General features: G+C 49.4%; 1 protein-coding gene across 3 annotated transcripts; it reads right to left on the reverse strand.

Moving 5' to 3' along the window:
* Nucleotides 1-1,573: 1,573 nt before the first annotated feature.
* CSNK1E (casein kinase 1 epsilon) lies at nt 1,574-25,245 on the reverse strand. 3 transcript variants are annotated; one of them, XM_048302255.1, is made up of 11 exons: nt 25,044-25,245; nt 20,853-20,940; nt 14,443-14,553; nt 14,131-14,279; nt 13,204-13,432; nt 6,711-6,881; nt 5,047-5,195; nt 4,356-4,548; nt 4,112-4,251; nt 3,660-3,725; nt 1,574-2,986 (listed from the first exon to the last, which is right to left on the reverse strand). In XM_048302255.1, exons 2-10 carry the CDS (start codon nt 20,926-20,928, stop codon nt 3,693-3,695), a joined length of 1,251 nt encoding a protein of 416 aa, XP_048158212.1. In that variant the 5' UTR covers nt 20,929-20,940; nt 25,044-25,245; the 3' UTR covers nt 1,574-2,986; nt 3,660-3,692. The 3 variants fall into 3 exon arrangements, with proteins under 3 accessions (XP_048158212.1, XP_048158211.1, XP_048158210.1); XM_048302254.1 differs by having other exon boundaries at nt 1,574-3,009; XM_048302253.1 differs by lacking the exon at nt 1,574-2,986 and adding an exon at nt 3,079-3,118.
* Between the last annotated feature and the right edge of the window lie 2,149 nt (nt 25,246-27,394).

The raw sequence follows: 27,394 nt of genomic DNA on the forward strand, positions 1-27,394 counted from the left end.
ACGGAGGGATGAGCTTCCCGGGGCCGGGCACCCGGGCGGTCCAGCGATCCTGCAACTCTGTTCGCCCGCCAGGCCGCCTAAGGGCAGTACTGGCCACAGGAAGATCCTGCCCCAGGCAGATTTCCACCTCGACCTCAGCGCCGTTTTCCCACAAACTCCGAGTGAAACAAACATACGCAGAGGTGTCGGAAACCAAAACCGTGCCTCTATTCAAGCCCGAGCAAGGCACTTTGAGTCTAAAAAAAAAAAAAAAAAAGGCAAACAAAGAAGCCAGACGCACCACGCCCTAGAACGTGAACGTTTAATACGACTGTGTTAGCAAAAGGAGGTGACATGCTACCCGAGATAAGGTTGACGATTTTCTCCTTTTCTCCTGCTGCTTTAGAAGTCCGCTTGCCCTCTTGAAACACAGATGCACCCCTGGAGCTGCTACCCCCACATGTCCCAAAATGGCAGTGCATTCCCCCTCTGTCCCAAGCCAGAACTCCTACCCCAAAGGCACTCACTGCTCCTGGACCCTGCCAGATGACGGCTCTGCTGCCTCCACCTCGCTGCAGGGATGGCAGTGCTGTCTTACACACAGGAAAGGTCCCCCTTTCTCGCAGAAAACAGGATTGACAATGGACGAAGTCCAGTTTCATTCTGATCCAGCAAAATCACACTCAAAATCGAGGCAGGGCCAATGCGGGATAGAGGCAACCATAGAATACCCCATAGCCCTGGAACCACCTTCCTCTTCCCTTCCCTTCTACTCTCTCATCCCTGGAGCTGGAAGACCCATGCATCAGGGAAACAAAGGAACAGCTCTTCCGGCTCGGTTGGCAGAGAACAGGCTTGGAAAGAATTTGCAAAGTCACCAAGATTCATCATTTATTCCCAGCAGGTGTTTCTGAAAATAAGTTTCAAGGGTTTTACAGAGCCTGGAAGAAACAGGCCTCATATCAGGATAATGCAGGGATGCGTAACTATAGGAGCAGCAATTTAGAAATAAATCAGTATTAAAATGAAGTATTTTACTGCCAGACAGGTCAGACAACCAAAGGAGGAGAAACCCAAACAAACCACACCACCGCAGACACCAAAGCAGCAGGTGCCACTTCAGAGGGAGTTGAGCCTGTTTGCATCAGGCACTGACTGTGCTGTTGTCAGGTGCTCCGCGCCCCTCTCCTTCAGGACTTAGGTTTGAAGATAGAAGAAAGCAAGAAAACACAAAATCCAGGGTCCAGCTCTGTCGAAGTCAGCGCGCACCCAAAACCAACGGCGTGGAAAGGCCCATCCCTCTCCTCCTCAAAGCCAGACACACGGGATGCCAGAGGCTCAGATCCAGGAACCAAGAGATCCTGAATCAGATTTCACATAACTCTTGCCTGTTCCAAGGCTGCAGCTGCAGAGATCAGCTCAGGTTTATTTTTAGGTGCTTCAGTCTTGTGCCTTTTTTTCCAGTAATTCTGATCAAACTTGTTCCTGGAATTCAGAAACAGGTTCAGCTGCAAGACCGTAGCTCCTGTGTGTAAGATGTGATCCCCAGCAAAGATGCCAGGGCCATTAAAGGAAGAAATGACAGATGCTGGCATCACTTTATCATTTTCTACTTTATTACTTCAAATTAACAACCACGATAAAGCTCAAAAAAGTCCAATATTTACACAGGAAAAAAGTACAAAATCCCCCCCAAAGTTCTTCAGGTTTTTTTTTGTTTTTTTAAATTACAAAGTAATAAAAAGTTTTGCTCTTTAATTAAAAAAAAGAGAGAGACAGTAAGAGGGGTAAATAAATTAGGAAAAAAATAGGGAGGAAAAATAAAGTGTTAAATAGAAAGGGTAAAAACAAACAAAACAAAGACTAACCCCACCCTCCCCGCCCTGCCAACAACCCATCGGCTCCACACTACAGTGACAGTGTGTCTGCTACAGGCCATAGGTCGCAGTGGTGATCATTGTGTTTCAAAGCCCCAAGTGCCACAAAGCAGCTTGAGTATTCCTAAATTATATTTAAAAACAACTAAAGTGGGGGGGGGAAGGGGGGGGAGACGGGTGGGAGAGGGCAGGAAGGGATTGTGCATGTATTGGTGGATCTTACTTGGGGTTGCATGAGGAAAGGAGAGAGCAAGAGCCATCGCTCTGAAAGAACTCCAAACTCCAGTTTCTGTGCGCCCCTCTCTTCTCCTCAAGTCCCACACTCTCTCCGCAGGAATTAAAACAAGTTTTAATTAAAAAATAAAAATAGAAAAACACGCACAGCCAGACGAAAAAAAGACCCCGCTGCAGGGATGAGAAGTATATTTGTCCCTGTATGTCAGCTCCAACAATCCCATCCTCCATGGGACCAGGTGCCTCTCCAAAGAGATGATCCCTCGGCGTGTGAGGACCGCTTGGATCAGGGAAGGCTGGTACTTCTCCCAACAGCCAAAAAAGAAACGGCAGAGAAGCCACCCAAGGAAAGGAAGCCCGAGTCAATGATTAGGCTGTTGCCACAATTCCCCTCACAGCTTAAAATTTGTTTAATGCTTGAGAAAATAAATTCTGTTATAATAATAAAAATCAGACTTCTACCATCAAGTGTGGCTGGAATCTGATTCCCTCCCGGCCCACAAGGCTCCTGAAAAGAACAAAACAAAAAAAAGACCAAACAAAAACCTCACTCACCCACCACCAACCCCTGCCCTCAGAAAAAAAGGAGAGCAAAGTTTAAACTTATATGGCTAGAAACCATATGATTTGAAAATAATATTAAAAAAAAAAAACCATAATGCAGGAGAAGATATCCAAGAAGAAGAAAAAAAAAAAAGAGAGCGAGAAATGAAAACCAGGAGCAGAGAGCCAGGAGAGGGAACTGAGGGTAGCCAGTGGGGGCAGCGGTAGGGGCTGGGGGGCAGCGAGGTGTTCCCGCACGGCTCCCGCGTCGACAGCTCCTCGGAGGCGCTCACGCCGGGGACAGGTGGCCCTCTGGAAACGGCTCACACCAGTGCGGGGGCACAGCTCGACTCCTCATCGTTGGCAAAAAGAAATTCTGTTGGGTTTTTTTTGTTTGGTTTTTTTTTTGTCTTTTATTTTTTTTTTAGGTTTTTGTTTGTTTTTTGGGTTTTTTTGTTTTTTAAAAGAAAAATACAGTGAAGACACTAGAAAGAGAATTCAAAAGAAAGAAAAAGGGCAAGAGATGTTAGGAGTAAAGGCTCTTCCCAGCACTTCCAATGCCAGCTGGAGTGTAACAAATCAAATCAGCCCTTTCTTCTACACTCCTGCCTCCCCTCAGAGTTACCTTGCCCAGCTACTGTCGTTTCCTCTACAAGAGGCACTCAGTAGCTGTACAAAGTCTTGCACACTTGATTACCTGCTCAGCACCCTCCTCCCCAACACTGTCACGCTGCCAGAAATGCATTCATGAGGAACTAATGAAACGGCTCCCCAGCCCAGCACCTTCTCCACCCTTCCTATCCTCCCAGAGAAATGGAAGCTAGCTTTACACCTAAGACAATCTGTCCCCTCAAGGTTTTGGCAGCCAACCTTACTCTTCCCTCTGAAGCCAAAAAAACATCTCAAAGTAAGGTGAAAGGAAAGGAAATATACCAATCCCCCACAACAACATAAAGTCTTAACCTAAGGCTTTTTTTCCCCAGCAATTCCCTCCTCAGGGGTTCCCAGGCATGAGTACGGGCTCACCTAAGCAAACACTGGTCCAGTGGCAATTGCTCCTCACTTCCCAAGGTGATCAAATGGCACACTTGTCTACAAAAGAAAAGGAAGAGTTGCTAAAGACTGGAGAGGAAGAAAAAAGCAAAAAATACACCAGAACAGAGAGGCTGCACATTTCTCTCAGGACACCCTCCCTCTCAAGAGTCTACTGCTTCACTTCTCCAACCCTCTGTGGTCTGGAAGACAGCCAGATGAAGGCTTACTCCAAGCAAGCAGAGAGCTAAAATGGCAGTACTGAGCATGGCCTCCAGAAAATACACAACTGAAGAGCACAGGTGTAACGTGGTACCTCTGCCCTCACCACACCAGAAGCTTCCAGCTCATGTCGGCTCCAGCAGATCAGGCAAAAACCGCTCTGGGGCCTGCAGACCTTCTGGGACACCCAGGCCAAGGCCAGGAGCATCGCAGCAGGAGCTCACCTGTGATGCTGAAATCCGTGACACTTCTTGCCGCCCTGTGAGGTCAGATGAGGAGACGTTGGCAGGAGCTCCTCGGTGTAACCTCATGCTGACCTTCCGCTCCCTGTCCACTCTTGAGATTGCTCTGGGGGACGTGTTGCCTATTCGGGCAGAGAAGTGTTGAGACAAGAGTATCAGTCAATAGTTTTGGTTCCCAGCCAACAACAGGGGTGGCACCCTGCCCCAGCTCTCCCACCCCCCTCACCGGACTGCTGGATTCGGGAGGTGGGAGTGGAGGCCATGGGCTCGGTGACATTACGAAGACGGTTGGCAGTGGCTCCAGCAGGCGGGCCAGGGGGCAGCGCTCGTGTGGCCGACCCTCGGAGTTGCCCCATCCTCTCCTCTCGCTCGTGCTCTCGCCGCTCCCGATCCATATCCTCAGGGTTCCGGGCTGCTCCCTGAGGAGAGAAACCCCCACATCACACACGGCTGTCAGGCAGGAGAGGCAGCAGCAGCCCCGGACAGAAAACACACAGTGCATCACTCCAAACAAGTGGAGCTCCATCCCCAAAACTCCCCCCACCAGCTTCCACTGCACCAAGAAAGGACCTCATTCTATTCCATAAAGAAACAAATGGAACTACAGCTGTTATTGCAATCCATGTCTGTGTCCCAGATCCAAATACAGTCCTCTCCCGAAAAATTATCTCTACCTACCTCTAGCTATAGATCTACTGACACACGTGCTCCATCAGACACACTCACTAATACAACAGTAGCTATATCCCCAGTTAGATAAACACCAAGCAGCTCTGCCTCTTTCTCACTCTACCTAGTCCCTTTGCTCAAGGTGTTCACCAGAACTAAGCACAAAAAGCAGGCAGTTTCCGACTTTCCTCCCCCATCTCCATGATACAAACCAACCCTGCTCCAGCCCTTTTGCCAAACACACTCACAAATTTAAGCATGTTCCAGTCAAAGACGTAGTCGTAGGAGAAGCCTTGGCGGTGGAAGAGGTTGCGGAAGAGTTGCCGCAGGTACGAGTAGTCAGGTTTATCATCAAACCTCAGTGAACGGCAGAAGTTGAGGTATGTCGAGAACTCAGCTGGAGAGAGCAGAGAACAGCTGATGGCTGTTGTTGGCCCTCTAACCTCCCTGGTCCCACCATGGAGCCGCTGCAGCCTTTCAACAGTGGCTTGCTGGACCAGGACAGCACAAACACAGAGCTGTGTAACACAAACTGAGCCTGCTGGTTGCAGCGCTTTGGCCACCAAAAGGACCCCATCTCTCTTTTTGCCAGAGGAAATGTTATGCATCTCCTTCTGTTGGCTTCTCCAAGCACAACCTAGCAAGTCACAGTGCCTGCTGAAGGACAGTAGGAATGCAGGCCTAAAGATGAGCTGGAGATGAGCTTTGGGAAGCTCAACTCCGAACAGAAGTCCTCCTAGCTCAGCAGGCTGCTGTAAGCAGTGGCCAGAAGTAGACAAGAGGAGAAAGAGTGGGGCAGGCACATCTGACGTTTCCACCAACAGTAGCCTAGCACCTAATTTCAGCTCCAGGAACTTCCTGATCTGGATGCAGTTTCTAACTATTCAGTAATCCTCACAGGATCTCTCTTCCATGTCCCTGTCCCGTCTCCTTGAACTCCTGTTAACTTTAAGTATCCACAACATCTTTTGGGAAGGAGTTCCACAAGTCTACTACTGGCTGCGTGAAGAACCACATCCTTTTGTTTTGAAGCTGGCAAAAACCAGCTTTGTTTCTCTTCCAATACAAGAACTGGGGCCACCAAATAATTGGCTCCCATCCAAACTTCTGTAGGCATAGCCAGAGCGGAGACTTCTATCATCTCTCTACCCACCTCTTTTTCATGTTCCAGCAAACTCGTTACTTGTGCAGAAATCAACTCACCTCTGGTCACCCTTTCAGCCCTTTCCTGAGCCTTTTCTCAGTTATACCATGTCCTTTGTGAAACAGTGGGATGGACCAGAGCTACACAGTCCATGCAAGGTGCAAGCGGGCCATGGGTTTATGCACACTGGGCTGCTTTCCTAGTAATTCCTAATGTTCCCTTTCCTCAGCAGCCACCAAGCACAAAGTTGATGTTTTCACAGAACCACCTATTGTAATTGCAACAGCTCATTGGTGAGTGGCACTGGTAAGCCAGAGCCTACTATTGTGCATATGACACAGGGACCAAGACTTCTCTCTGTTCTCACATACATACTCCATGTTTACCTACAAAGAACTGCATCTGCCACTTTATTACCTGGTTATTTCTGGGACTCCTCATTAACCAGTAAAAATTCAGCATCATCAGCATCCCTTCTCAGCTCAGTGCCCACTCCCTTTCCAAACTGCTCACAAGGTCCTAAAGATCCCCCCTCTCAGCACTCTCACGCCCTTACTAACATAAATTTTGACTGTCCACAAAAACACATTTCCCACTTCTGAACCCAAACTGTACCATGACCACTCTGTTATCCTTCTCCGGTGTCAGCAGCACATCCTGGTCTGCGGTACAGCACACTGCCCTTTAGGATTCAAGATTCTAGGGGGTTTCAGCAGGTGTACAAGCCAAGCAGCAGACAAGAACAGCCATCAAGATGAGAGCACTTACAAGGGTACCCTTTGCAGAGCACCTCGATGGGCGTTGACATCTTTTTCTCGCTGATCCTCTCGTACTTTTGGCGCTTGGTGGCAGCCTTGAGGCCCTGCCAGGGCAGCGAGCCCAGGTTGAAATACATGAGCACATAACCCAGGCTCTCCAGGTCATCACGGCGACTTTGCTCTGTGAGAGGTTACAAAGGGGCAAAGAGTGAGCAGCAACCGAAACTGCTTTGGCAATCCCAGAGCTTTGGAGGTGAACACAGAACCGAACAACCACCCCTCTCTCTTCTCTGGTAGACTTCTATAGATAGACAAACTTGCAGAAGACATTCCAGAGCAAATTCCTGTGATGATGGTCATACTACAAGAGTTAAGGTGCTCCTCTCCCCATACAGCCCAACCCACTTCATAACTAATGACGATGACTACCTCCTACTTGGAGAAGCCTTAATTCACACAAGAATTTCACATCTCAAGAACTGCTGCAGCAACCCTGCCTACTTTGCTCTTCCCAGTCCCAGAGGAAGGGCACCTACACTTCTCCACCCAGAATGACTCTTCAACCCAGGCATTAGTCATGACAGAGGTAGTCACAGAGAGACAAAGCTAACAGAGGTAAGTCCAACACAGCCCTTCCAAACACATCTTCTAATTAAACTGCTGATAGTCTTTAAGCAGGGCAGAAACAAGGAACTAGGGACCCCTTCTTGTAGTAAACAACTTTGTTGATAGTTTAGAGAAGCCTTACACGTAACGTGTAAAGATGTCTTTCCAGCTTGGTGACATTTTTCAAGCTGCGGAGGAAAGGGGCATACTTTGAAGAAAAAATTCCCCTCCAAATGGGGAATGACTGTGTAATTGGCATCACTACAACTCTACTCAGAGCAAGGGTTGCCCTTAAGATGCCATTGCTAGGACCCATCTTTAGATGCTTACTTATGAAACAAAAGAAATTGGCTCACAAAAAACCCCCAACATTTCACACTGACCTTGTTCTCTGGAATAGCCATGCCATTTTAAGTTTCAAGACAGCTCAAGAAGGATTTGATGCAGAATCTCAACAACTGCAAATGTTGCCTGGTTAACTCCTCCCAACTCCTCCAACATGCTTGCACATTCATCTATGAATCTTGCCAAGATTTTCTGGTTCTTGTTTCCCTCCCAAATAAAATAAACACTTCGGAGAAAGTACTTTACATCTCGAGAAGAACAACAACTGACATAGCTAACAGGAAGGCAAAATATGGCTAAAGGGAGAGCACAATGATAGAGGAAAGACTAAAGAGCTTCATCTATTAGATTAATTTACTGCAGCACATTTTGCTGGATCCAGTGCCACATCCTGGAAGATGCTGCAGATTATGTACTAATCTGTGGGCTGTCAGAACCAGATACATGCTACCACCTGCCGCATTCAAAGGCCAGTAGATCACTACAGCTCTCCCTTTTTCTGTTAGCTGAGCTGAATCATGACAAAAGAGTAGCTGTAGCAGGTCACAGATACACAAGCCCACATGTAACAACACAAGCTGTGGGTCACAAGGCTGTTCCTTCCCCGTGCCTCTCTCTCATAACCACCTAGTTGTTTTGAGAACTGAGGGCTTGGCAAGTTAAAACTGTTGACGGGAAAAAAAAAGTACTGTGGTTGCAGAAGAAAAGGAGGGTCTCATCACTCCATAACTGATAGGAGGGATCATTTGGGTCAAAGCATACGAAACACCATAGAAATGCCACGTTCCAAGATGGTAGAGGAGAAAGGAGCCCTGCAGATTCCCAGTGTCTTACTTTGGGCATACAGAAATAACAGCATTTTTTGACCTCACTAACTTACTGTCTCAGGTTGCCCACTTTAAAGGGGCTAATACTTCCTAATCTTATCAGGCTGCTGCCGAAGATAATTACATGGCTGTCTGGAAGATACTTAGATGCTGTGACGGGAGCAGAGAAAAGAAACCCAGTTTTGCATTTGGCCTAAGGTTGGGATACGTGTACTCTCAGAAGGCTGCGATTACTCACCATGCATATCAAATAAACAAAACTAAACAATATTGGTTAATGACCTACATCCTACAGACAGGAGGGATGTGGAAATGGAGTCAGAACACACACCCAGGGCTTGAAAGCACACGAGACAAGGATAACCTCAGTCCTGCAGTCTTGCCAGCCCTTAACTTATCCATGCTATAGCTTTAACACCTCTAACTGTGGCTTCTTGTCTAAAGCGTGGTAGTTCTCCTCGGAGGAGTAGGGAAAGGCAGGGCAGGAACCAGAGAAACCTACTGAACAAGCAAATCAGCCTTTCGGGAATAAATCAGGATCTCAGCTCCAAAATCCTGCTTGAACTCCAGACCTGCTTAGGGCAGGCTGAACAACACACCTCCACTTGTGTGAAGCACAGCACTTTTGAGCACAGCCACCAATCCCATCCAGAATGAGATACATTCTGTGAACATATGCCTGGGCACAGCCCTAGCACTTCAAGGAAGGCCAGAATTAGAGATTAGGGAGCCTGAAGTCAGTAGGGGATGCTACGAGCCCTTATTGAAGGCAATGAGAGGGGTTAAAAACCGAACTGGGAAGCTAACTAGTACCCATTACGTGCATGCAAACACACCTTAACTGTGTCTTAGCACAGCAATATGATCAAGGAAAAACAACTGCAAGCACAACACCTAATTATTAAAATGCCGAATGGTGAATGTTTGCGCTGCATTCCCGATGTTCAGCACCTCACGTACGTACATGTGGTCATCGTAGCCCACTTAAACAGCTTCAGTGAGATTCAAACCCGTGATGAGCCTGAAGTACCAACATGATGGACCACAGTTGTGCAGCTACCTCAAAACATTGTAGCAGTCTGTCATCTGTAACCCTACCTACAAAATCCTGAATTAAACCTTGGAGGAGGATAAAGGACAACAGTTCCTACATCCCGTTTCTTTGTTTCATCTTCAGTTACTATTACACATCTCCCAATACTTAATTACTTTTTTCAAGGGCCTCATATACCAACATCCTCAGGATACTAGATAACATTAAACGGCAAAGAGTTAGAAATAGAACTTTACCTCTACACACCGAGGAAACATTATTTAATGTTACTGCTTTCCACTTTTAGACACCTTACTATCAGTGACTAACTCCCACAGCGTCCCCGGGCTGCAGGGAAAAAAAAAATCTCAGCTTGGAGTTTGAAAAGAGGAAGAGAAATACAAGTGATGCGAATGCATGCACTGAGCAAGTCAGTCCAGAAGCACAGTTATAGTCGTGACCTGTGATGCCACACCACACTTCCTCTCTCCATTTTGTCTCAGCTCTCCTACAATGGGGGGTTTTTTGAAAGCCAATTTTATGAAAACTGTCTTCTTCATAAGACACTCATCCTTTCCTCCCTCCTTCCCAAAACCCCTTCCAAACAGAAAACATAAGGTTGCCTTCCCACACAACCCAGCCTGACCTCTCAAACCCAACCCACTCCGCAAGCAATCTCCTGCCAGTTCCCTCCCACCCCCAGCAAGGTTCCCAGTCAGCCCACACCTTCACTCCCTGCCCAAAGCAGGGTCCTCAGAAGCCAAGTCAGGGGTGAGTGGCAGGCAGGAAAAGACATGTTTGGGCAAAGACTGAAGACTGAGGACTGGTTGCCTTGGACACAAAGTTCATGACAAAACGTGTGTCTTTGCAGCCTAAACTGTCTCCTGGTCCCCCTGTCCCAAGAGTGTTTTCCTCCACTCTGATCCTACCCAAGTGATGCTGCTCCCATGCAGAACTCCCTAGAAATCAGCTGTCTTCCCTGGAGCCAGCCCAGCCGCAAGCAGGCTTAACCGAGCAATGTTTTCCTGATTACATACTCAGATCTGATCTTGCACATGCTGGACTAGAGTTCCCCTTTCTCTCCCCACTGCTTGGCAACAGCCTTTAAAAACACACAAGAATCTGGAATGGGTGACAGAGGGCAGGATGAGCAGGAGGACTTATGATCTGCACAGCCTACACCAATGCCATCTAGGACATTCATTTGGGAAGGCACTGCCCTCCCACCCCCAGCCTCCTGTTACCCAGACAGACCCCATCAGGCTTCTTTTCTTCCAAGACTGTCTCCTGGGCACCCCGGGCATCTATTTCAGACATTACAGGCTACAGTGGGTGCAGGGGACTCTCATCCCTAGAGCATGTGAAAATTGACTGGAATGCGTGAACCAAAGCCTGCACAGTCCAATGACTCCCCCAACAGCAAGTCTCCAGCTGCGGAAACCCTCCCCAATCTCGCCTCCTACTTTTTTCCCCAGTCACTGGGAAAAGAATGTGTTTCCTCCAGACATCGGAATGCCCAACCCTTAGCTTGCAAATTCAAATAAAGGCATTTATTCATTTGCTATTCCTGTCACACAAATACGCCAGCACCTGGTTCCTTCCCTCTCCCTAGACCACTTCAATGTAACATTAAGACAGAGAATTTAGTCTCTGAAAAGTCAAAAAAATCAGAGTGATGGTTCCCATGGCAATGCTGCTAACTCACAAATATCTCTGTCATATACCCTGTGGCAAGGTCTTGAAAAACAGGAACTCCAGCTGAAACCCAAACACCCCCACCCCCTTTCTTCCAGGCAAGCCATGTAACCTTTACGCCGTTCAGGGCAACTATCTGCAACGTGGAGATAATACACCCGAGACCTGTTGCACAGAGTAACTCACACCCAGACTTTCCCAAAGCAAAGGGCATGGAGAGAGCGGCGGCTGCACTCAGACTGATGGCATATGCAATTTGCCCTTGGATTACTGTTTAGACATTGTTTGTTCATCCTGACACACAAGCCAAGCACCAGTAGTAAAGGGCTAAGTTGGGGTGGAATGAATAATGAAGTCGTTCAAAAGCCACAACCAGACGTTTAGCCTCTCGTGATCAGTTCAGGCAGAGCAGGCACACACAAAAGAATCGACAGACATAGCAGTGAGAATTATTTTGTGCATGTCTCCTTGTGGCAGTTACCATGGCTGTGGAAATCTTGACTGAGAATTCAATGGAGAGTCAGTTATATATATGCAGGTCAAGCCAAAATACAGAGGGCCAACTCGGAAAGCTCTACCAGAACTATTTTTATAACATAGAAGAGGTCAGGAGATTACAGCCCACTCTCAACACACAACACTCCCCATTTTGATATAAATAAAGCATTCTCCATCTAAAGTTATATAGTATTAATCAAGGAAGACAGTGGGAAACTGCTTTATTTTCTGCAGGCCAAGTATTGACTTCAGATATCTGAGAAATATCTGCAAGAGGGGAGAATGCAGGAAGAGTGAGGATGTGAAATCCTGTGAAAGCTGTTAGTTTAAAAGGTTTGAGTGCCTTGCTCTGATTTTCAAATTCCCAGGTTACCCACTTCAGAAGAAGGGCCTCCCAGAGATATAAACAATCTACAAGCACAGCAGATACTTCCCTGACTCCAACAGGCAAGACAGCTTCAGTGTTTCTGCTCTTTAGAGTTGCCAGTCAATAGCAGAACCAAGTCAGCCTGCTCAGAATGGACCCTACAGTAACTAAGGAAGCCTCACACTGTGAACAAAGTTTAGCTACAATTTATCAGAGAAAGGAGGTCAAATGCTGCAAAGAAGTTTTCGGGCAGAGAAGAGAAGAGAAAACTGGAAGAGGTTTTCAACTATGTTCCTCACAGGCACCAGGGGCTGACTCCCAGGACAAGAATTTGGGTGACTTCAGGAGGTTTAAGCGCAGTGGGTACTAACCCGCACAAGGTTTTTACCGAACCTGGGATGATGGTCATCACCAGCGTAAGACCTGGCTGGACACTCAGCACTCTTTTCCAGCCTACTTTCATCCCTTCAGTACTAACCACACACATTAAGGGCAGAGCCCTACCTCCCTGAAGCTGCCTCAGTGGGTTGTGCAGTTCACAGACACATATGTATTTTGAAGGCCTGTGACAGCCAATCCTCAATCACAAAACAAGGGTGTCCAGGCAGCTGGAAGCCTCCCCTCATTCCAGCTTCTTGTACATTTCCAGCACATCCCCATCCTCAGTGGTGGGTAACACCATATTGCAGGAGGCCTCTATCTTCCAGCTCTGACAGCTACAGAACAATCACTAATGACAGCACTCAGGAGTCAGAAAGACAGGTTTCAACCACACATATTCCTAAAGGTTCAGTGTCTGTCATTGTCTCCTTTACACACCTAATCAGCCTGCAAAAATTGTGCAAAGGCAGATTTAATAGGAGCAGAGTCAGGGAGGTCACAGCCTTGACGCTCAACAAGGCCCCCTGCACTAAGCAGTGCACAAACACAGAGCAGGAGACGATTTCTGTCTTCAGGAGCTCAGAGTGCCACCACAGCAGCAGAAGTAACACAGGCGTAACATTTGAGTTATTTGCCCACCATCTCAAGGCAGGTCAGCAGCAGAGTCAGGCAGAGAACCCAAACCCCTCCTCCTGGGGCCATACAACCTCCCCTGGAAAGCCCCCCAGAGGGCACCAGCAAGCAGGCTCACCAATTCCCAGGTGGGTGTTGATAGAGGCGTAACGGGCTGTGCCAGTCAGATTCTTGTTTTCCCGGTAAGGGATGTGCTGGTGGGTCCGGGCGTCTCGGTACTTCTTGGCCAAACCAAAATCAATGATGTATACTAGGTTGCCCTTTTTGCCAAGGCCCATAAGGAAGTTGTCTGGCTTTACATCCCGATGGATGAAGTTCTTGGAATGAATGTACTCAATACGGCTGATCTGGAGGAGGGATAGATAAATAAATACATAAGTAGTGAGCCAAGCAAGAAACAAACTTATTTTAACTGCATCTGTTAAAAATAGTACCCTGTCCAAGACACTGACCTGTCAGAGCAAGAAAAGGACATTTTGCAGAGAATATCAGAGATGACAGACAAGGAAAAGACACTCTCTGGACGCTGCAGGATCTGGAGATGGAATTTAACCCTGCACACCAGCCCAGTCCTCACTCTGGGAAGGCCACCATTAACATCACAAGGAAGGATGGGAAGTTAGTCTATATGGACTAAAACTTTGAGCTTCAGCATTGACAGCTGTCAGCTTTTGAACTTAGCCAGACCAAGAAAGGACCAGGTCTGTGCCAAAGAGCTAGGGGTCTTAAAACCAGGGCATGAGCAGTGGAATTAAGACTGGTGCCAGTAATTCATCATGCAGGCAAAAGTATCTATGTGTGCAACACTAACACAAGGCGAGCAGCAGGCAAAGGAAGGAGGGATGGAGATAAGGAAAAGCCACTCAGTGTCTAGGCTCCAGGCCCCCAACTTCATCAAGAAATAGAAAGCTGGCAGCCACTTGTGCTAAAAGAAGGCAGCCTGGGATACAGCAGTTCTCAAGCAGAGGGGATGGGAGGGGAGTGTATGGGTGGGGAAAAGGCATGGAAAAGGAGAGGAGGCACAAATGCTTCAGAGGAAATTTACCATCTGGTCTGCCAGGAGCAGAACTGTCTTGAGACTAAATTTGCGGGAACAGAAGTTGAAGAGATCTTCCAGGCTGGGCCCCAAGAGTTCCATCACCATCACATTGTAGTCCCCCTCTGCTCCACACCACTTAATGGAGGGGATACCCACTGGGGAAAGAAAAAGATTAAGCCCATGAACAGAGAGAATAGATGTTGTATCCCCCGCTGAGAAGATCATGTGTAACACCAAATAATTTCTTTTCTAAAGCCCTCCAGAATAATTTTCTTTTCCAACCACTCCCCCGGCCCCATCCTTTCCTCCCCATCTCACCTCCTCCCTGCATCATCTTGTAGAACTTGCTTTCAATGTGGAGCTGGGGATGCTTGGTTTTGACACATTCCAGTTTGATGGCCACCTCTTCACCAGTTGCAATATTGGCTCCTGCATAGGAATGAGAGTGAAATGAAGATTGCACAAGCTTCCACTGAAGTTGAACACTTTTAACAAGGCCTGTAAAGACGCCAAAACCTTAAGATTTGCCCTGAAATTTATTCTGTATGACAGAAATGAGATTCAGCCACTTCACTTTCGTACGGAGTTCCCAGCACTGCCATTTGCAAACGCAAGCCCAGAGAAAGGCACGTGAATAGGAAACCAGGTCTGACCCTGAGGTCAGGCTAGAACAACAATCCTACACGTGAACAGCCTTGTTATCTCAAAAAGTGCCAGGCTTTGGAAGGTCAATCCGTACGTATCAACAGCACCTAAACCGAGTGGAAGTTTTAACTTCCCCTGATCATAAACCTCGCCCCTGAACCCAAGCAGCTCCTCAGGCAGTGATACAGAGTATCTCTTCCCCAGCAAAATTACTGGTTACTTCAGTTACATCATTTCAAAAAAGACAATTAGTTCAGGAGGAGACATTACTAACATCTCCGCTCTCTCTGTTTTCTCCACAGTGCTGACCTGCTCAATACAGACAATTTCTAAATCCCCAGCTTCTCCCTCTCCTGAGGGTTTTAATAATACCTTTATCTTTTGCCAACACAGAAACATTTGCTATATCCCAAATTAGAAGCATGAAGAAATAAGCAGAATCCGGTCCTGAATTAAGCTGTTCGGACACCTTTGTTGAAGGTATTGCCAGATACTTTGCAATGACACTAAACCACCACCCCACACACTTCTCTCTGAAAACAACTGAGCTGCCAGCTGCAAAAGCCAGCACTCTGGTCCCAAAGTGCACTGTCAAAGAAGGAACAGGCTGCTCTTTTTCTTGTACTAGCTGAAAGGATTCCAGATGTTTCACATCATCCTAAAATGGAAAGAAGGAATATCTGTACACGGGTCACAGGAATGACACTCAAGGCTTGCTTCTCTCCTCCCCCGCCATGCCTGCTTCACACACACTGACAAGCCCTCCCTCGTATCTGGAACTATTAGAAATTGCACTTAAACACAAATCAGAGAGCAGCTGATCACGAGCAGCTTATGAACACCGTCATAAAATAAACTGCTCCAGAACCTTCATGCCAAACATGAGCTGGAGTCAAAGGTGATGTTTTGCAGATATCCCATAGCTCGTTTTGGTAGGTCTGGCTAATTTGTGCCTCCTGAATTCTGTGATAAGACTTTAAGAGTCCTCAAGGACAAGCTGCAGATAAATCTCTTCATATATCCTCTTTTCACACACCGCCTCCAGAGCCAGGGACCAAAGAGAAGAAGGAAACGCTCACACAACTGGATTGCTTTCTCCCCATGGATCCTAAAGAGATCCATCTCCAGCTGAAGAGTTCTGGCTTGTACACAAAGTTAGCCAAGAGCTGCCTGCTAGCAAAAACACATCGTCTAGATGCTGCAGTGCCGGGTTGAGACAGACAAGCTGCTAGGAATTTCTAAGAGAGCAACAAAAACGGTCGGGGCCTAGAGGGATTGATTTACTAAGAAAGATTAAAAGAGCTAAATATGTAACATAGACAAGAGATACAACTAAGAAGGGTGGGGAGGAAGAATGGGACATGACAACAGTCTGCAAATATTTGAAGGCTGTAAACACTAAGGAGGGAGAGGAATTATTTAGGGTGCTCTGAGGGAGGGGAAGAAGAAGCAACGGGATTAATTTAATACAGATTTTAACGCAGGATCCAGGAGAAGGGAAAGGGATAAAGCCATCCTGAGAGGTGGAGACATTTGTCCAATGCTTACTTTTGAAAAGATGCTGGCATTTTCCACTTAAAAACTGGTGGCCAGAAAAACAAGTCTGTACCTTCCCTTCGCTCCACCACAGGACCCTTCTTAAAAGCATCAGGAGTCAAGGAGGAAAAGAACAAGAAAAGGGACAACTAGTATCCATGCTAGTGTTCAACCACTGGCCCTCATTCAGCATGGAAACACCCAGGACATCCAAAAAAGATGAGAGCACTTACTTCCCTTGTCTCTTTCCCCTGCCTTTGTGAAGACTTTCCTCCAAATCCTCTGAAGCAGCTCCCTTGTCTGTTCCCCAGGGAGAATTTTTCCCTCTCCTAATACATTTTCTGACACACGAGCAATGATGAGTCTCTCTGACTTTTTGCAGCATTAGCATTTCGAATGAACCCTATTCCCAGAACATGAACAGTGGAAACATGAATGAGTTCTCATCTCCACACTCCCCTGGCTGTTTAGAAACATGAAGATGCATCCATCTACTAGGCTGTCTGCAGGTAGGGAGTGTTATCTGTGGGCACATAAAGCTGGAAAAGGGAAAGCAGGGGTAGGCATCAAGAAGACTCAGATTCTGCAAAATGTGAATGTGCAACCCAGATGCTCACATGACCTTCAGCCCCACACTCTCCATAGCCCAAATGCAGGTGTTAGTTAGAGAAAGAAGAAACAACCCCGTGGCCTAGAAGAGCACAAGTAGACTCAGAGGATGGTTTGGGTTGGAAGGGACCTTACAGATCACCTAGTTCCAACACCCCTGCCATGAGGACACCTTTCACCAGACCAGGTTGCTCAGAGCCCCATCCAACCTGGCCTTGAACACTTGCAGGGATGGGGCATCCACAGCTACTCTGGGGCACCTGTTCCAGTGTCTCACCACCCTCACAGTAAAGAATTTCTTCTTAATATCTAATCTAAACCTTTTTCAGTCTAAATCCATTCCCCTTGTCCTGTCACTATGTGCCCTTGCAAAAAGTCTCTCCCAGTCTTTCTTGTAGGCTCCCTTCAGGGAGGGAAGGCTGTAACTAGGTCACCCCAAAGCCTTCTCTTCTCCAAGGCTGAACAATCTCAATTCTCTCAGCCCTTCCTCATAAGAGAGGTGCTCCATCCCTCTAACCACTTTTGTGGTCCTTCTCTGGACCAATCTGACCATCCTTTGCTGAGGGGGTCACTGGCTGAACACCTTGGGCTTGCTACCTCTCCAAACCTCACCATGTCCACAAGTTGCTCCCTGTACCATTTCCTGGCTAGAGATCCACCCAGACCGAGCCCACCACTAGTGAGGAGGGAATTTATGGGCAGGAGTCTTTCTGATCCTTTGTTCCATGCTTCAACCACCATCTTTTTTAAAGCTACAAGTACAAAAGCAACAGTTCTGTGCTCTCTTTACAGACTGGAAAGCACCGTGTTTCAGACAAATACAGCAGAGTCTGCTAGCTTCAGCCACTTGAGAGACTGAATGTAGGATCGGGGAAAATTCCTAACATCCTCCCCCAGTCTCGCTCCGCTGTGGGGGCTGCACAAATTCAACTCATTCATCACAAGCTCTTTGAAACGGGGCCCCGGGGACAGAGGATGTCACCGGCTGAACAGGATCTTTTCAGAGTGGAATCCTGACTGCATGTCTGATACAATAAACACCACCCTCCCTGAGCATCGGGGGCAACAGGCAGAGGCCCCGCACTCCCCACCGCCTGCGCCCCTCTCCACAGCCTGCCGAGGGAAGAATGGAGGGCTGGGAACAGATGGATGAAGGCAGATAGGGCGAGAGAGAGTTAACAAGCCAGGAAACAAAGGGAAGGCACTCCCCTCCCAGCAAGGGAGGAGCCTGCCACCAGGAACTGTCCCCAGCCAGCTCAGGTCCCAGCATGCTTTGTCTGCCCAGCTCCTCTCCACCACCAGCGTGCATCCCGGCCAAACGATTCCTACACGTCCAGCAACCCTGCCTTGCCTCTTGGCCAGCACTTCTGACAAAGCACCTCCCCCTCCAGCAGCCCAAAGGTCTCCGCAATTCCTCTGCAAACTGGGTTTTGCTCTTCTGAATGAGCATTTTTAGAGGTAAATGGGCTAGCCAAGGCCCACGGGCAGCCTGATCTCATTTCCTATCCTCTCAAACCAATGGGGGGAGAATATTCCACTTAGCACATCTATCCCTCAAAGTAGGGCACGGAAGGAAGGCATTGTACTTCAAGCCCCAGCAAAGGATTAACACAGTCCATCCTTTGTGTCTGCCCACGTAGAAACCCAAGTTTCCTTCTGACAGACAAAAAACCTAAAACAAATCCCAAAGAGGACAGCATGCAGCTGGTTACAGAGCAGGTGAAGGTAGTAACATCCTGAGAGAGAGATGAGGATAAACCATACAGCCCCTGCTAAGCCTCAGAGATAGACAAGTCCTGCTCTGTGTCCACACCATTATCAAAGGAGAGAACTGTGAGGTAAACCTGGTGCAGGAGAGAAGTCCTCGTGAGTGAGTCCTTCTGTCTGCAGAGCAGGCTGTGAGAGTACAGCATGAGCACAAGCATCCTCCAGACGCACCACCACAGACTACATGCCCAATCCCTCCAGGCTGGGGAGTCACCCAGGCTCCAAGAAGTCTCGCTATCACTGCTTCAAAACATGCTGGCTCACACCTCAGTGAACATCACAAGGGCTTTGATACTGCATTCAAGTAACTTGGTTGAATCCCACTCTGCTCACCACACCGGGGTACTGAGCTTCCTCTGCTTGGTGACAGGCAAGGCAGGCATGACCCCTCACCAGAAGCTATTTTCCATACCTGCTTTGCACAAGTGGATGACCTGTTACGTGGTACAGAGGAATACAGGATCAGGCCTTTCTGTTCAGCACCTCCTTTCTCTCCCCACATGTATCCCAGATGTTTTGCAAGATCCTGACAGTTTTTACTGTCCTAGAGAGGGTCTGGAAGGCTTCAAGCCCTAGCATAGGTGGAAAATGCTGTGTCCGAGCTACCACCCCTCAATCCGTAGCGCCTGGGAATTAAAAGCACTGTCACCCAAGACACTAACTGGTTAGAGGGTCACAGAGGAGCGGCATACAGGAACAGGTTGTAGTAAAGGGAGCACACGGTGGAACTGGGATCCCAGATCCATTATTTATCATCTTTGTTCATGTTCTGGATAAAGGTGGCAACAAAGTCTGTTACTGATGGTTCCCACAGGACACTTAATCAAGAGAGGCTGCCAGCACCAATCAAGAGAGGAAAATAAAGCAAGAGGGAACTGGAGATAAAGACCAGAGGTTGAAAACAGATGGTGATTTACAATCACAGGAGAAAGTAATCTGAACTAGAGGTATTCAACAAAAAGGATCTGGGGAGGGATGGGAAGATGTTGGAGATCCTAGAAGAGCTCTCCTACAATACAGCTGACAGTGCGCTAAGGCCAATTCTGCAACCTGATAGTGTTGGTGATGGGGGAAGCCAAGGAGACCCAAAGCAGCCTATGCAGAGGCAGCACATTACAGATCACTCGAGGGTAGCCCTCCACTGCCAGGCACTGGAAATGCCACACCTCAAGTGCAGTGTTGCCTCCAAGCTGCTCAGCAGATGAACAAACGAGGCAAAATTGAAGGACCAGCAAAAGCGAGGAGTGGTGGATGTACTGGGAAGCAAAATACAACTCAATTGAACAAATTAACAGTCAAGGAGCATGTGACAACCATCTGCAAGTACCCAAAGGGTGCAGACACCAAAGCAGAGTGCAGCCCTCCTGCCGGCCTGCAGAGCCACAGCTGAACAGCGAGTGGTGAGAACCAGAGACAGGTAACACCAGCCCTCGTGGAGGGATCGAGCAGGCTGCTGGGTAGTCTCGCCACTCTGGCCCCACATGGTTTGAGCCAATAAAAACATGAGCAGGCAAAGCATCAGGGAACATATCTACACATCAGCACGCTGGCTTGGAAGAACTACCCAGGTGACCTGCTGTGGTAACAGGAAACCCAGCACCCCATGGGCTTTGTCCACTGAGCTTCCAGCTCAGGTCATTCCAGACATTAAGTCTAAATCCCATTACAGATCTAACAGATCTGAGTTCCAGGACTTCAATCAGGCCAGGTTCTCTGACCTGTTTTACACCTCCTAGTCTCTTACAGGTCCTGGACTACCTCTTCCAGTCTTCCCAAAATTGTATTCCTTCTGTCCTCGGAGGAATAGCTATGTCCTCCCTTTCCACCACCCATTCTGTGAACAGAGTTTATACCCACACACACCCAAGCTCAAGAAAAGGAAGTGAGAATGCTGGATTAGGGCGTATGACAAATATGCCCCAAACAGTCCAAATCTAAATCGGTCTGATCAACCATCACTGTGTCTCCAATATGTGGTAAGGCAAAGCTGAGCTAATCCCACTTTCTTTGCCATAAGGCCAGCAGCAACTAGCAGTATTCCTTAAGTTTTTTCTCTTCTCCACCCCTTCCAACCTTACATGGTGCCCACAAATACCAACAGGCAAGAAAAACAACCCCAAAACAATGATGCAATTGAGAAACCCAACCTTGAGACAGACTCTCACACTCACCTAGGTAAATGTCTCCAAACGAACCACTGCCAATCTTTCTGCCCAGCCGGTATTTGTTTCCCACTCGAAGCTCCATGGTTCAGTCGTGCTGAGAAAAGAAGCACAGAAAGAGCAGCGTCAGAGCAGAAACAGGAAGTGAATCATGTAAGACGACAGAAGAGTCCTCCCCACTTCACCCAGAGGCTGAGTAGTTTTAAATCTTGAAATACTTCACTTTCTACATGGCTTCTATCACCTCTCCTTATCTCCTGAACTTCCAGGGACAGCATGAGCAAGAAACACTGCAGGAAGAGAACACTCTCAAGCATGTTTTTTCCATGTTCCCATTATTAGAAGGAAGCATGATTGGACCTCTTCTCCATCATTTTGCTCAGAGACTGGGGAGAGGTTCAGGAATCCCCTCCTAAGAAGGTTTCAGGGCATGATCACGCCACACTACTGTAAAGAGACACTGCTCCTTGTACCCTAGTACCTGGCACCAGGACAGAAGCTGCCACGTGAGACACCAGAAGGGTCAGGCATAATAAACCCTGTCAGGAGTTTCTCTCTGGCCCAGCCCTACTGCAACACCTCGGTGGTGGTGAAGAACAGCACCCAAGGGCTGCGAGAGACAGACAGACTGCCAGGAGCAAGCGGCTCCATCACTCCTAGGCAGGGGCCAGCACAGGGGACAGGCAGGAGACATCTCGCTGAACTGAACCCTACGAGGCACACACTGACTGGGAACACCACTTGCTTATCTCCACATGCTTCTGCTGATGGGATCTCCACCTCCTTTGGTCTACCTGAGCCTCTCCATCTCTCTTGCCTACCTAGGTGTGCCAGCTGTTTGTTTTTAGCAGCTCAGGCCTTTCCTCATCCCTTCACTTGAAATGATTAGCTAACCCTTTGACCTGATACACCCCACCAACATGCCCAGGCTCAGCTTACTCACCTTCCACATAAAACCAACTAGGTAGAAGGACCACGGCCACAGAGTTTGTTCTCTCTGCCCACCTCAACTTCTGCTGCAAACACAGCTCCAGCAGTTCCCCTCTTAACAGTCTCCTTTTTCCCTAGCCTCTTCTACGGCCACCAACTTATTCTAGGAACCACATCTCTTCCTGAGAGAGTCAATGTGTCTCCTTTTAGAAGGATTTGCCACAGTCCTAATTTATGCAATGCCACATTATTAGCGTACAAAATGCAGACACAGAGCCTGTTGGGGACAGGAAAGGTGAGGAATGATTCATGTTTTCACAAGTGGGTGCGAGGAACTTTCCCTCGCTGGAGCTTGGTGGGAAGGAAGCATCACTGAAGGAAAGAAGGGAGGAACGGCCTTGTGAGACAGAAGTACAAAAAAATAATCCCAGCTACAGGATTCTGGGCATACTATAAACCCAGAGCTGCTTCTCCTGCCCCAGGGAGATGGGATTACAGAAAGAAGAAAGGACGGGCTGCGGAGATGTACAGGGAAATAATCCTATCAAGGCATTCAGGGGACATTGTGAACCCTGAAAGCAGAGCTGCAGTTACCAGAAATCACACACAAAACACTCAGAGGTGGAGTCCCCTCACCCAGTATTTGCTTATGCATGTGGGTTTCTGTGCATCTAAAGCCTACAAAACCCTGTGGCTATTTCTGACTTTCTTACTACAAGGAATGTAGGCAGAGCCTTGGGAACTGCACCAGGAAGCAGGCCTACCTGGGTGAGGGCGCACCAAACAGACGTGATTTTTATCCGCTGCCTGCTGTTCTATATAACCACATTAACATACATCTGACTTGCTTACACTCCTACTCCAATAAATGATCAAAGGTCTGTGTCCCCGGGAACCCGTCACACAGCTGTCAAGAAGACAGCTCTCGATCATCCTTCCTTCATGGAGTGTTTACCCAGGCCTGTGAAGCCCAAACACTTCCACTTGAGTCCAACTCCCAGCTGGGGCAAGCACAGCCCAGCACATGGCAGAGACTGGGCAACAGGTCCTGGCAGGGTCTCCTCTGCACAGGGACACAGCAGGTACTGCTCTGCAACACCACAGTCCCAAACCTAAATTTGGTCCCACCCTTCTGGGACAGGCAGGAGCCAGGTTAAGAAGGGTTTCTCACACAACAAGGCAGCAGCCCTTGTAGCTGATTAAGCAACACGCTCCAAAGGGGAATCTAAAAAATGCTCCGGGGCGCGGGGGTGGAAGCAGGATAATGGAGTAAAAAAAATCATGGTCTCGCACAGCTGTCATTTTGCCTTATCTCCCCCCCAACACACACACACACACACACAAGTGTGCATAGAAAACCTGGGCAGAGGACAGCCAGAGAGCAACAGCCTGGATTCCTGGTAAGAGGGCAGGACACACACATCTCACCCCCTCAACAACTGCTCCATGAGTTCAAACACCTATCCCATTTGCTTCTACTTCACACACGTACCCCCACCACCATCTATAGCTTCCACCCTTATCATCTGATCTTCAGGTCTACTGTTACAAGAAGAAAGAAAATTATACACATAAAATATATATTCTTATATGTGAAATTTATATCGTCCCTCTATGTATTATTTATACATGTAAAATTTAAAAAGCCATCCCTCCTTCCCACCCCGCCCCCCCACCACAGGCTTAACCCCCCCCCAGCCCTGGCACCCTTCCTGCACTCTACAGCCAAGGCAGCATTCCCAGGGGCTGCAGGGCAATCATTTAGTTAAACCATTTAGTTTTCCATAAGGGATTAACACACATACAACCTCAGAGTGAGAGGGTGCTCTGCATGAGCGTTTGCGTACGTGAATATCCAATACTACACAGCCTCAAAAAAAATAATAATACTATCCAGCCGCCAGCTCTGCTTCCCCACACACACCATTTTGCATCAGCCCCTTTTATATAATATAAAATACTCACGTAAAGGCACAAAGGCCATTATATAAACACACGATAAGAGTTGATATCATACTGCTGTGCCAGCAACGATGGCGACCAAAGATGCGGGGACCATCCTGGGGGGGGGGGGGGGGGGGGACCAAGAGGGGGCTGGGGGAAAGGAAGGCCACCTCTGTCCCACCCGAGGGGGTCGGGAATAGGAAGATGCCCTGTCTAGCAAAAGCCATACAAAACCAAACCCACGGCTCCATAATGGAGGCTGCCGATCCCAGCACCGCTCCGGCTTTCAGTGGAAGTGTGGGGAGTGGGGGCTGCCTTACCCATAGACCATTAAGGCTTTACACGGTTTGCTTTCTTTTTTTGTTGGTGGGTTTTTTTTTTTTTTTTTGCGGGGGGGGGGACGTTTGAAGGGAAAAAAGGAAGAGGCTGGGAAAACAGTAATTTGAACTGGCTTAAAAATGTGAAGAAAAAAAAAAAATTCCATTTTGATTGAAATGCAAAACACCAAACCCCTCCAGACCCTTAGACACTTAACAGAAAGGAGACCAGCAAATAAGATGGGGGTAGAAAAGAAACCCCAAGCAGAGAGTATTTGAACTGCATTTGAGGAAGAAATAGCCGCAACAGGAAAACAGGGAAGGGGGGGACACAAAAAAATATAATAATAAATATGCCCCTTACACCCCCACCCCCTACAGGCAAACACTACACGAAGACAGCCGTACCCGGGCTGTTATTTTTCCGGGTAGGTAACAAAAAGCTGCCACCCCCGGGAACGGCGCTGAACTTCTCCTCGTCCCCCCACTCGCTGCCGGCCGCGGCCATCGACCCCCGCCCCTACCGCCCCCCACAACAGGAAACACCGACCCCCACAGCCCCCCCCAAACGCAGACACCCCTTCTCCCCCGAAACAGGCGATAAGGGGGGCCGGGGAGGGAGACCAAGAGCATCAGTGAACGGAAGGGGTGGGGGGGCCAAATCCTTCGGGGGGCGGCCCCCCGCCGGGACCCCCGCCGAGAGCACACGGCACCCCCCTTCCCGCTCGGCCCCGCCGGCAGCCAGGCAAGGCCCAGGCAGGCGGAGAAAGGGGAGAAGGGGGAGCCGCCCGCCCCCCCCAAAATCTGCCGGTGGCGGAGGGGGCGACCCCCTCCCCGCGCCCCCACAAAGGGGCTTTTGTCCCCCGCGCCCCCCCGGCCCGGCGCATCGCGCCCTGCCCTCCCCTCCCCCGCCCCCTCCCCCTCCCTCCGCGCACACAAAGAGCCGGAGGGGCCGCCTTTCCCCCGGGGTTTGCGCCCCAAGATGCGGGCGGGCGCCCCCCATACCCACCCTGACGGGAAGGGGACCGTGTGAGGATGCTGCTCCGCCGGCTGTCAGGGGGCCAGGCGGCCGCGGCGGAGAGGATGACGGAGGATTGGGGAGGGCTGGTGGCGGCCGTGCCCGGCGCGTCCCTCCTTCGCTCGGCTCGGCGCGGCGCGGCGCTGCCTGCCGCCTCCCGCCCGCTCGCCGTCCCCTCCAGCCGGCGTGTGCTCGGCACAGCCCGGCGCTCACCCAGTTTCCATTGAGCCCCGGAGCCAAACCCACTGATGTCACCCAGCGCAGCCCCGGCCCTCCTCCTCCTCCGCCTCCTCCTCCGCCCGCCGTTAAAGGCGCAACCGCCGCTGCTCCCGACGCCTTCCCAGCCGCCGTCGTCCAACTCCGGCGAGCGGGGCACGCACACATGGGCTCGGTTTGGGGGGCCGCGACCCCGCTGAAGGCTTCTCCTCAGAGTGGGGCAACAGCCCACCCATGGCAGTCCACAGTCCCCACAGCAGGGTGGCCCCGCATGGGGATGATCAAACGAGGGTGCTGGGTCCCATCGCGTTGGCGGCGGATGTCAAGCGGGAACCCATCAGGAAGGCCCACGAGGCATCAGAGCTGCCCCAACCCCACAGTGTCACGGCTCCTCCTCAGCCCACGCCCCTCAGGAGTGGGGAGGCCCCTTGGGTGAAGCCCCTGCAAATCCACACGAATAACGAAGCACACACACAAACCCTAATGTGGACAGACAGAGGTCCACGAGGCACCCACCAACAGATGGGTGCAAAGCTGGGGCTACCCCCAGACCCGGGAGTGTTCGGGGGGCAGGTGGGCAGAGCAAGCCCCAGAGCATCTCCAAAAGCCAGCTGAGTCAGGGGAAGCAGCCAGGATGTATCAGACCTATATGGGGGTGTAGGAGCAGAGCCCAGGAGGGGGAACAATTTTGAGGCTTCTGGGAGATTGGGGGTGGATGTGCAAAGGAGGATGGAGGTGCTTTTGAGAGCTCCGGGAGCAGAACTGCAGGAAAGGCTGGAGGCCAGTGTAGTGTGAGCTGGAAGGGACAGAGGGTCCTGTGGAGCAAGAGCCAGATGCTGCCCGGCTTTGGAGGCACCAGGATGCTTTGCCAGGGTCCAGGAGCTGCTCTGGCACAGCCATCCCAAAGTCAAGAACCCCAGTTCCTGCAGTTGGAGATAAGTGTGATGGGGAAGAGCTCAGGAGCCCCCATACCAGAACAGCCCTTAGGTGCTCCTAAGCCAGGACCCTGATACCAGCTTCCAAACACACAATGTAAGCCCAGCTGTCGGCACCAAGAGGCACAGCCTGTAGCCGTGTTGGCACCGTGCGCTGCAGAGAGCAGTCGTTGCTCCAAGTTGTACCAAGATGGGGGGCTGCAACCTTCTGAATCCCACTGCCAGCCAGTGCCCCTGCTGACTTGACAGGCCATTGAGACCTGGGAATAGTTCCTCATTTATGCAAACCCTTGGGAACCAGTGCTGCTTCCCTCTCTCATTGCTGGGCCTGTTTTATTACCGAACTTTGCCTCCACTTGGAGAATTTAAAATTTAATTGAGTTTTTTGTAGTAATGACATTTCCTTTCACATGCTCCATTGAACCTCTGTTTTTTCACAGCTTATGTAACAGTGAGCAGATGGGAAGGCAGGTAATAGTATGCAGCCACTGCTGGATCCAGCCGAGGGTTGCTCTCCTTCCCTGGGTGGGTGCACATCAGTGGAGAAGGGATTTGCCAAAGCCCAGCACCGCTCCTGACTTTGCTGCAAGTGGCAGGCTCATACAGGCATTGAGCGAGGTGGGCTCTGATACAGAGCTGGGAAGGATGGATCTGAGTCAGCACCCAGGAGAAGCAGCTCTCAGCATACCTTGTGGGAGCAGAGCTTGGGGTGACACTGCTTGGCAGGCAGGTGCAAGGTCTGGGAGGACAGTGGCCATACCAACTCTCCCCCTGTTGCTGACTGAGGCAGCGGGAGGGAATTTGAAGAAATCCCCAGTGTAGATGCAGCCCTCAGGGATGAAATCAGAGTGTGTACGGACACTTCAGCTACCTTTATTTTAATCATTGACAGCTTAAAATAAGAACTCCTTAATTAGAAACATTCCCTTAATTGAATTGTAATCAAGCTTTTAGTGCTGGCTAGCCATGTGATCTATTAACACCCACCTCTTTCCAAGCATTGCCTAGTTACACCTCTTCTTATGGAGTAATTTTTATTAGGGAGCCTGGGCCAGGGGCTGCTGATTTTGGCTATGTATGTAGCAGCCAGGACTGCTGGGACCCTGTCTCCATCAGAGATGTCAGTGCTCCAGTGGTGCAACAGGTAACTTCTGCCCCGGTGTCTGAGAAAGGAAGTTGTTATATATAACA

Source organism: Corvus hawaiiensis, chromosome 4, assembly GCF_020740725.1.
Source record: "Corvus hawaiiensis isolate bCorHaw1 chromosome 4, bCorHaw1.pri.cur, whole genome shotgun sequence".
Classification (NCBI taxonomy): domain Eukaryota; kingdom Metazoa; phylum Chordata; class Aves; order Passeriformes; family Corvidae; genus Corvus; species Corvus hawaiiensis.

What these genes read in the sequence shown, in the direction of transcription:
- CSNK1E (XM_048302255.1), bottom strand. Translation starts at nt 20,928, where the DNA reads ATGGAGCTTCGAGTGGGAAACAAATACCGGCTGGGCAGAAAGATTGGC. An exon ending in CAACACCCACCTGGGAATTG is followed by an intron (nt 6,882 to 13,203) that starts GTGAGCCTGCTT and finishes AACCTCTCACAG; the next exon opens with AGCAAAGTCGCCGTGATGAC. An exon ending in CTCCCGAATCCAGCAGTCCG is followed by an intron (nt 4,252 to 4,355) that starts GTGAGGGGGGTG and finishes CTGCCCGAATAG; the next exon opens with GCAACACGTCCCCCAGAGCA.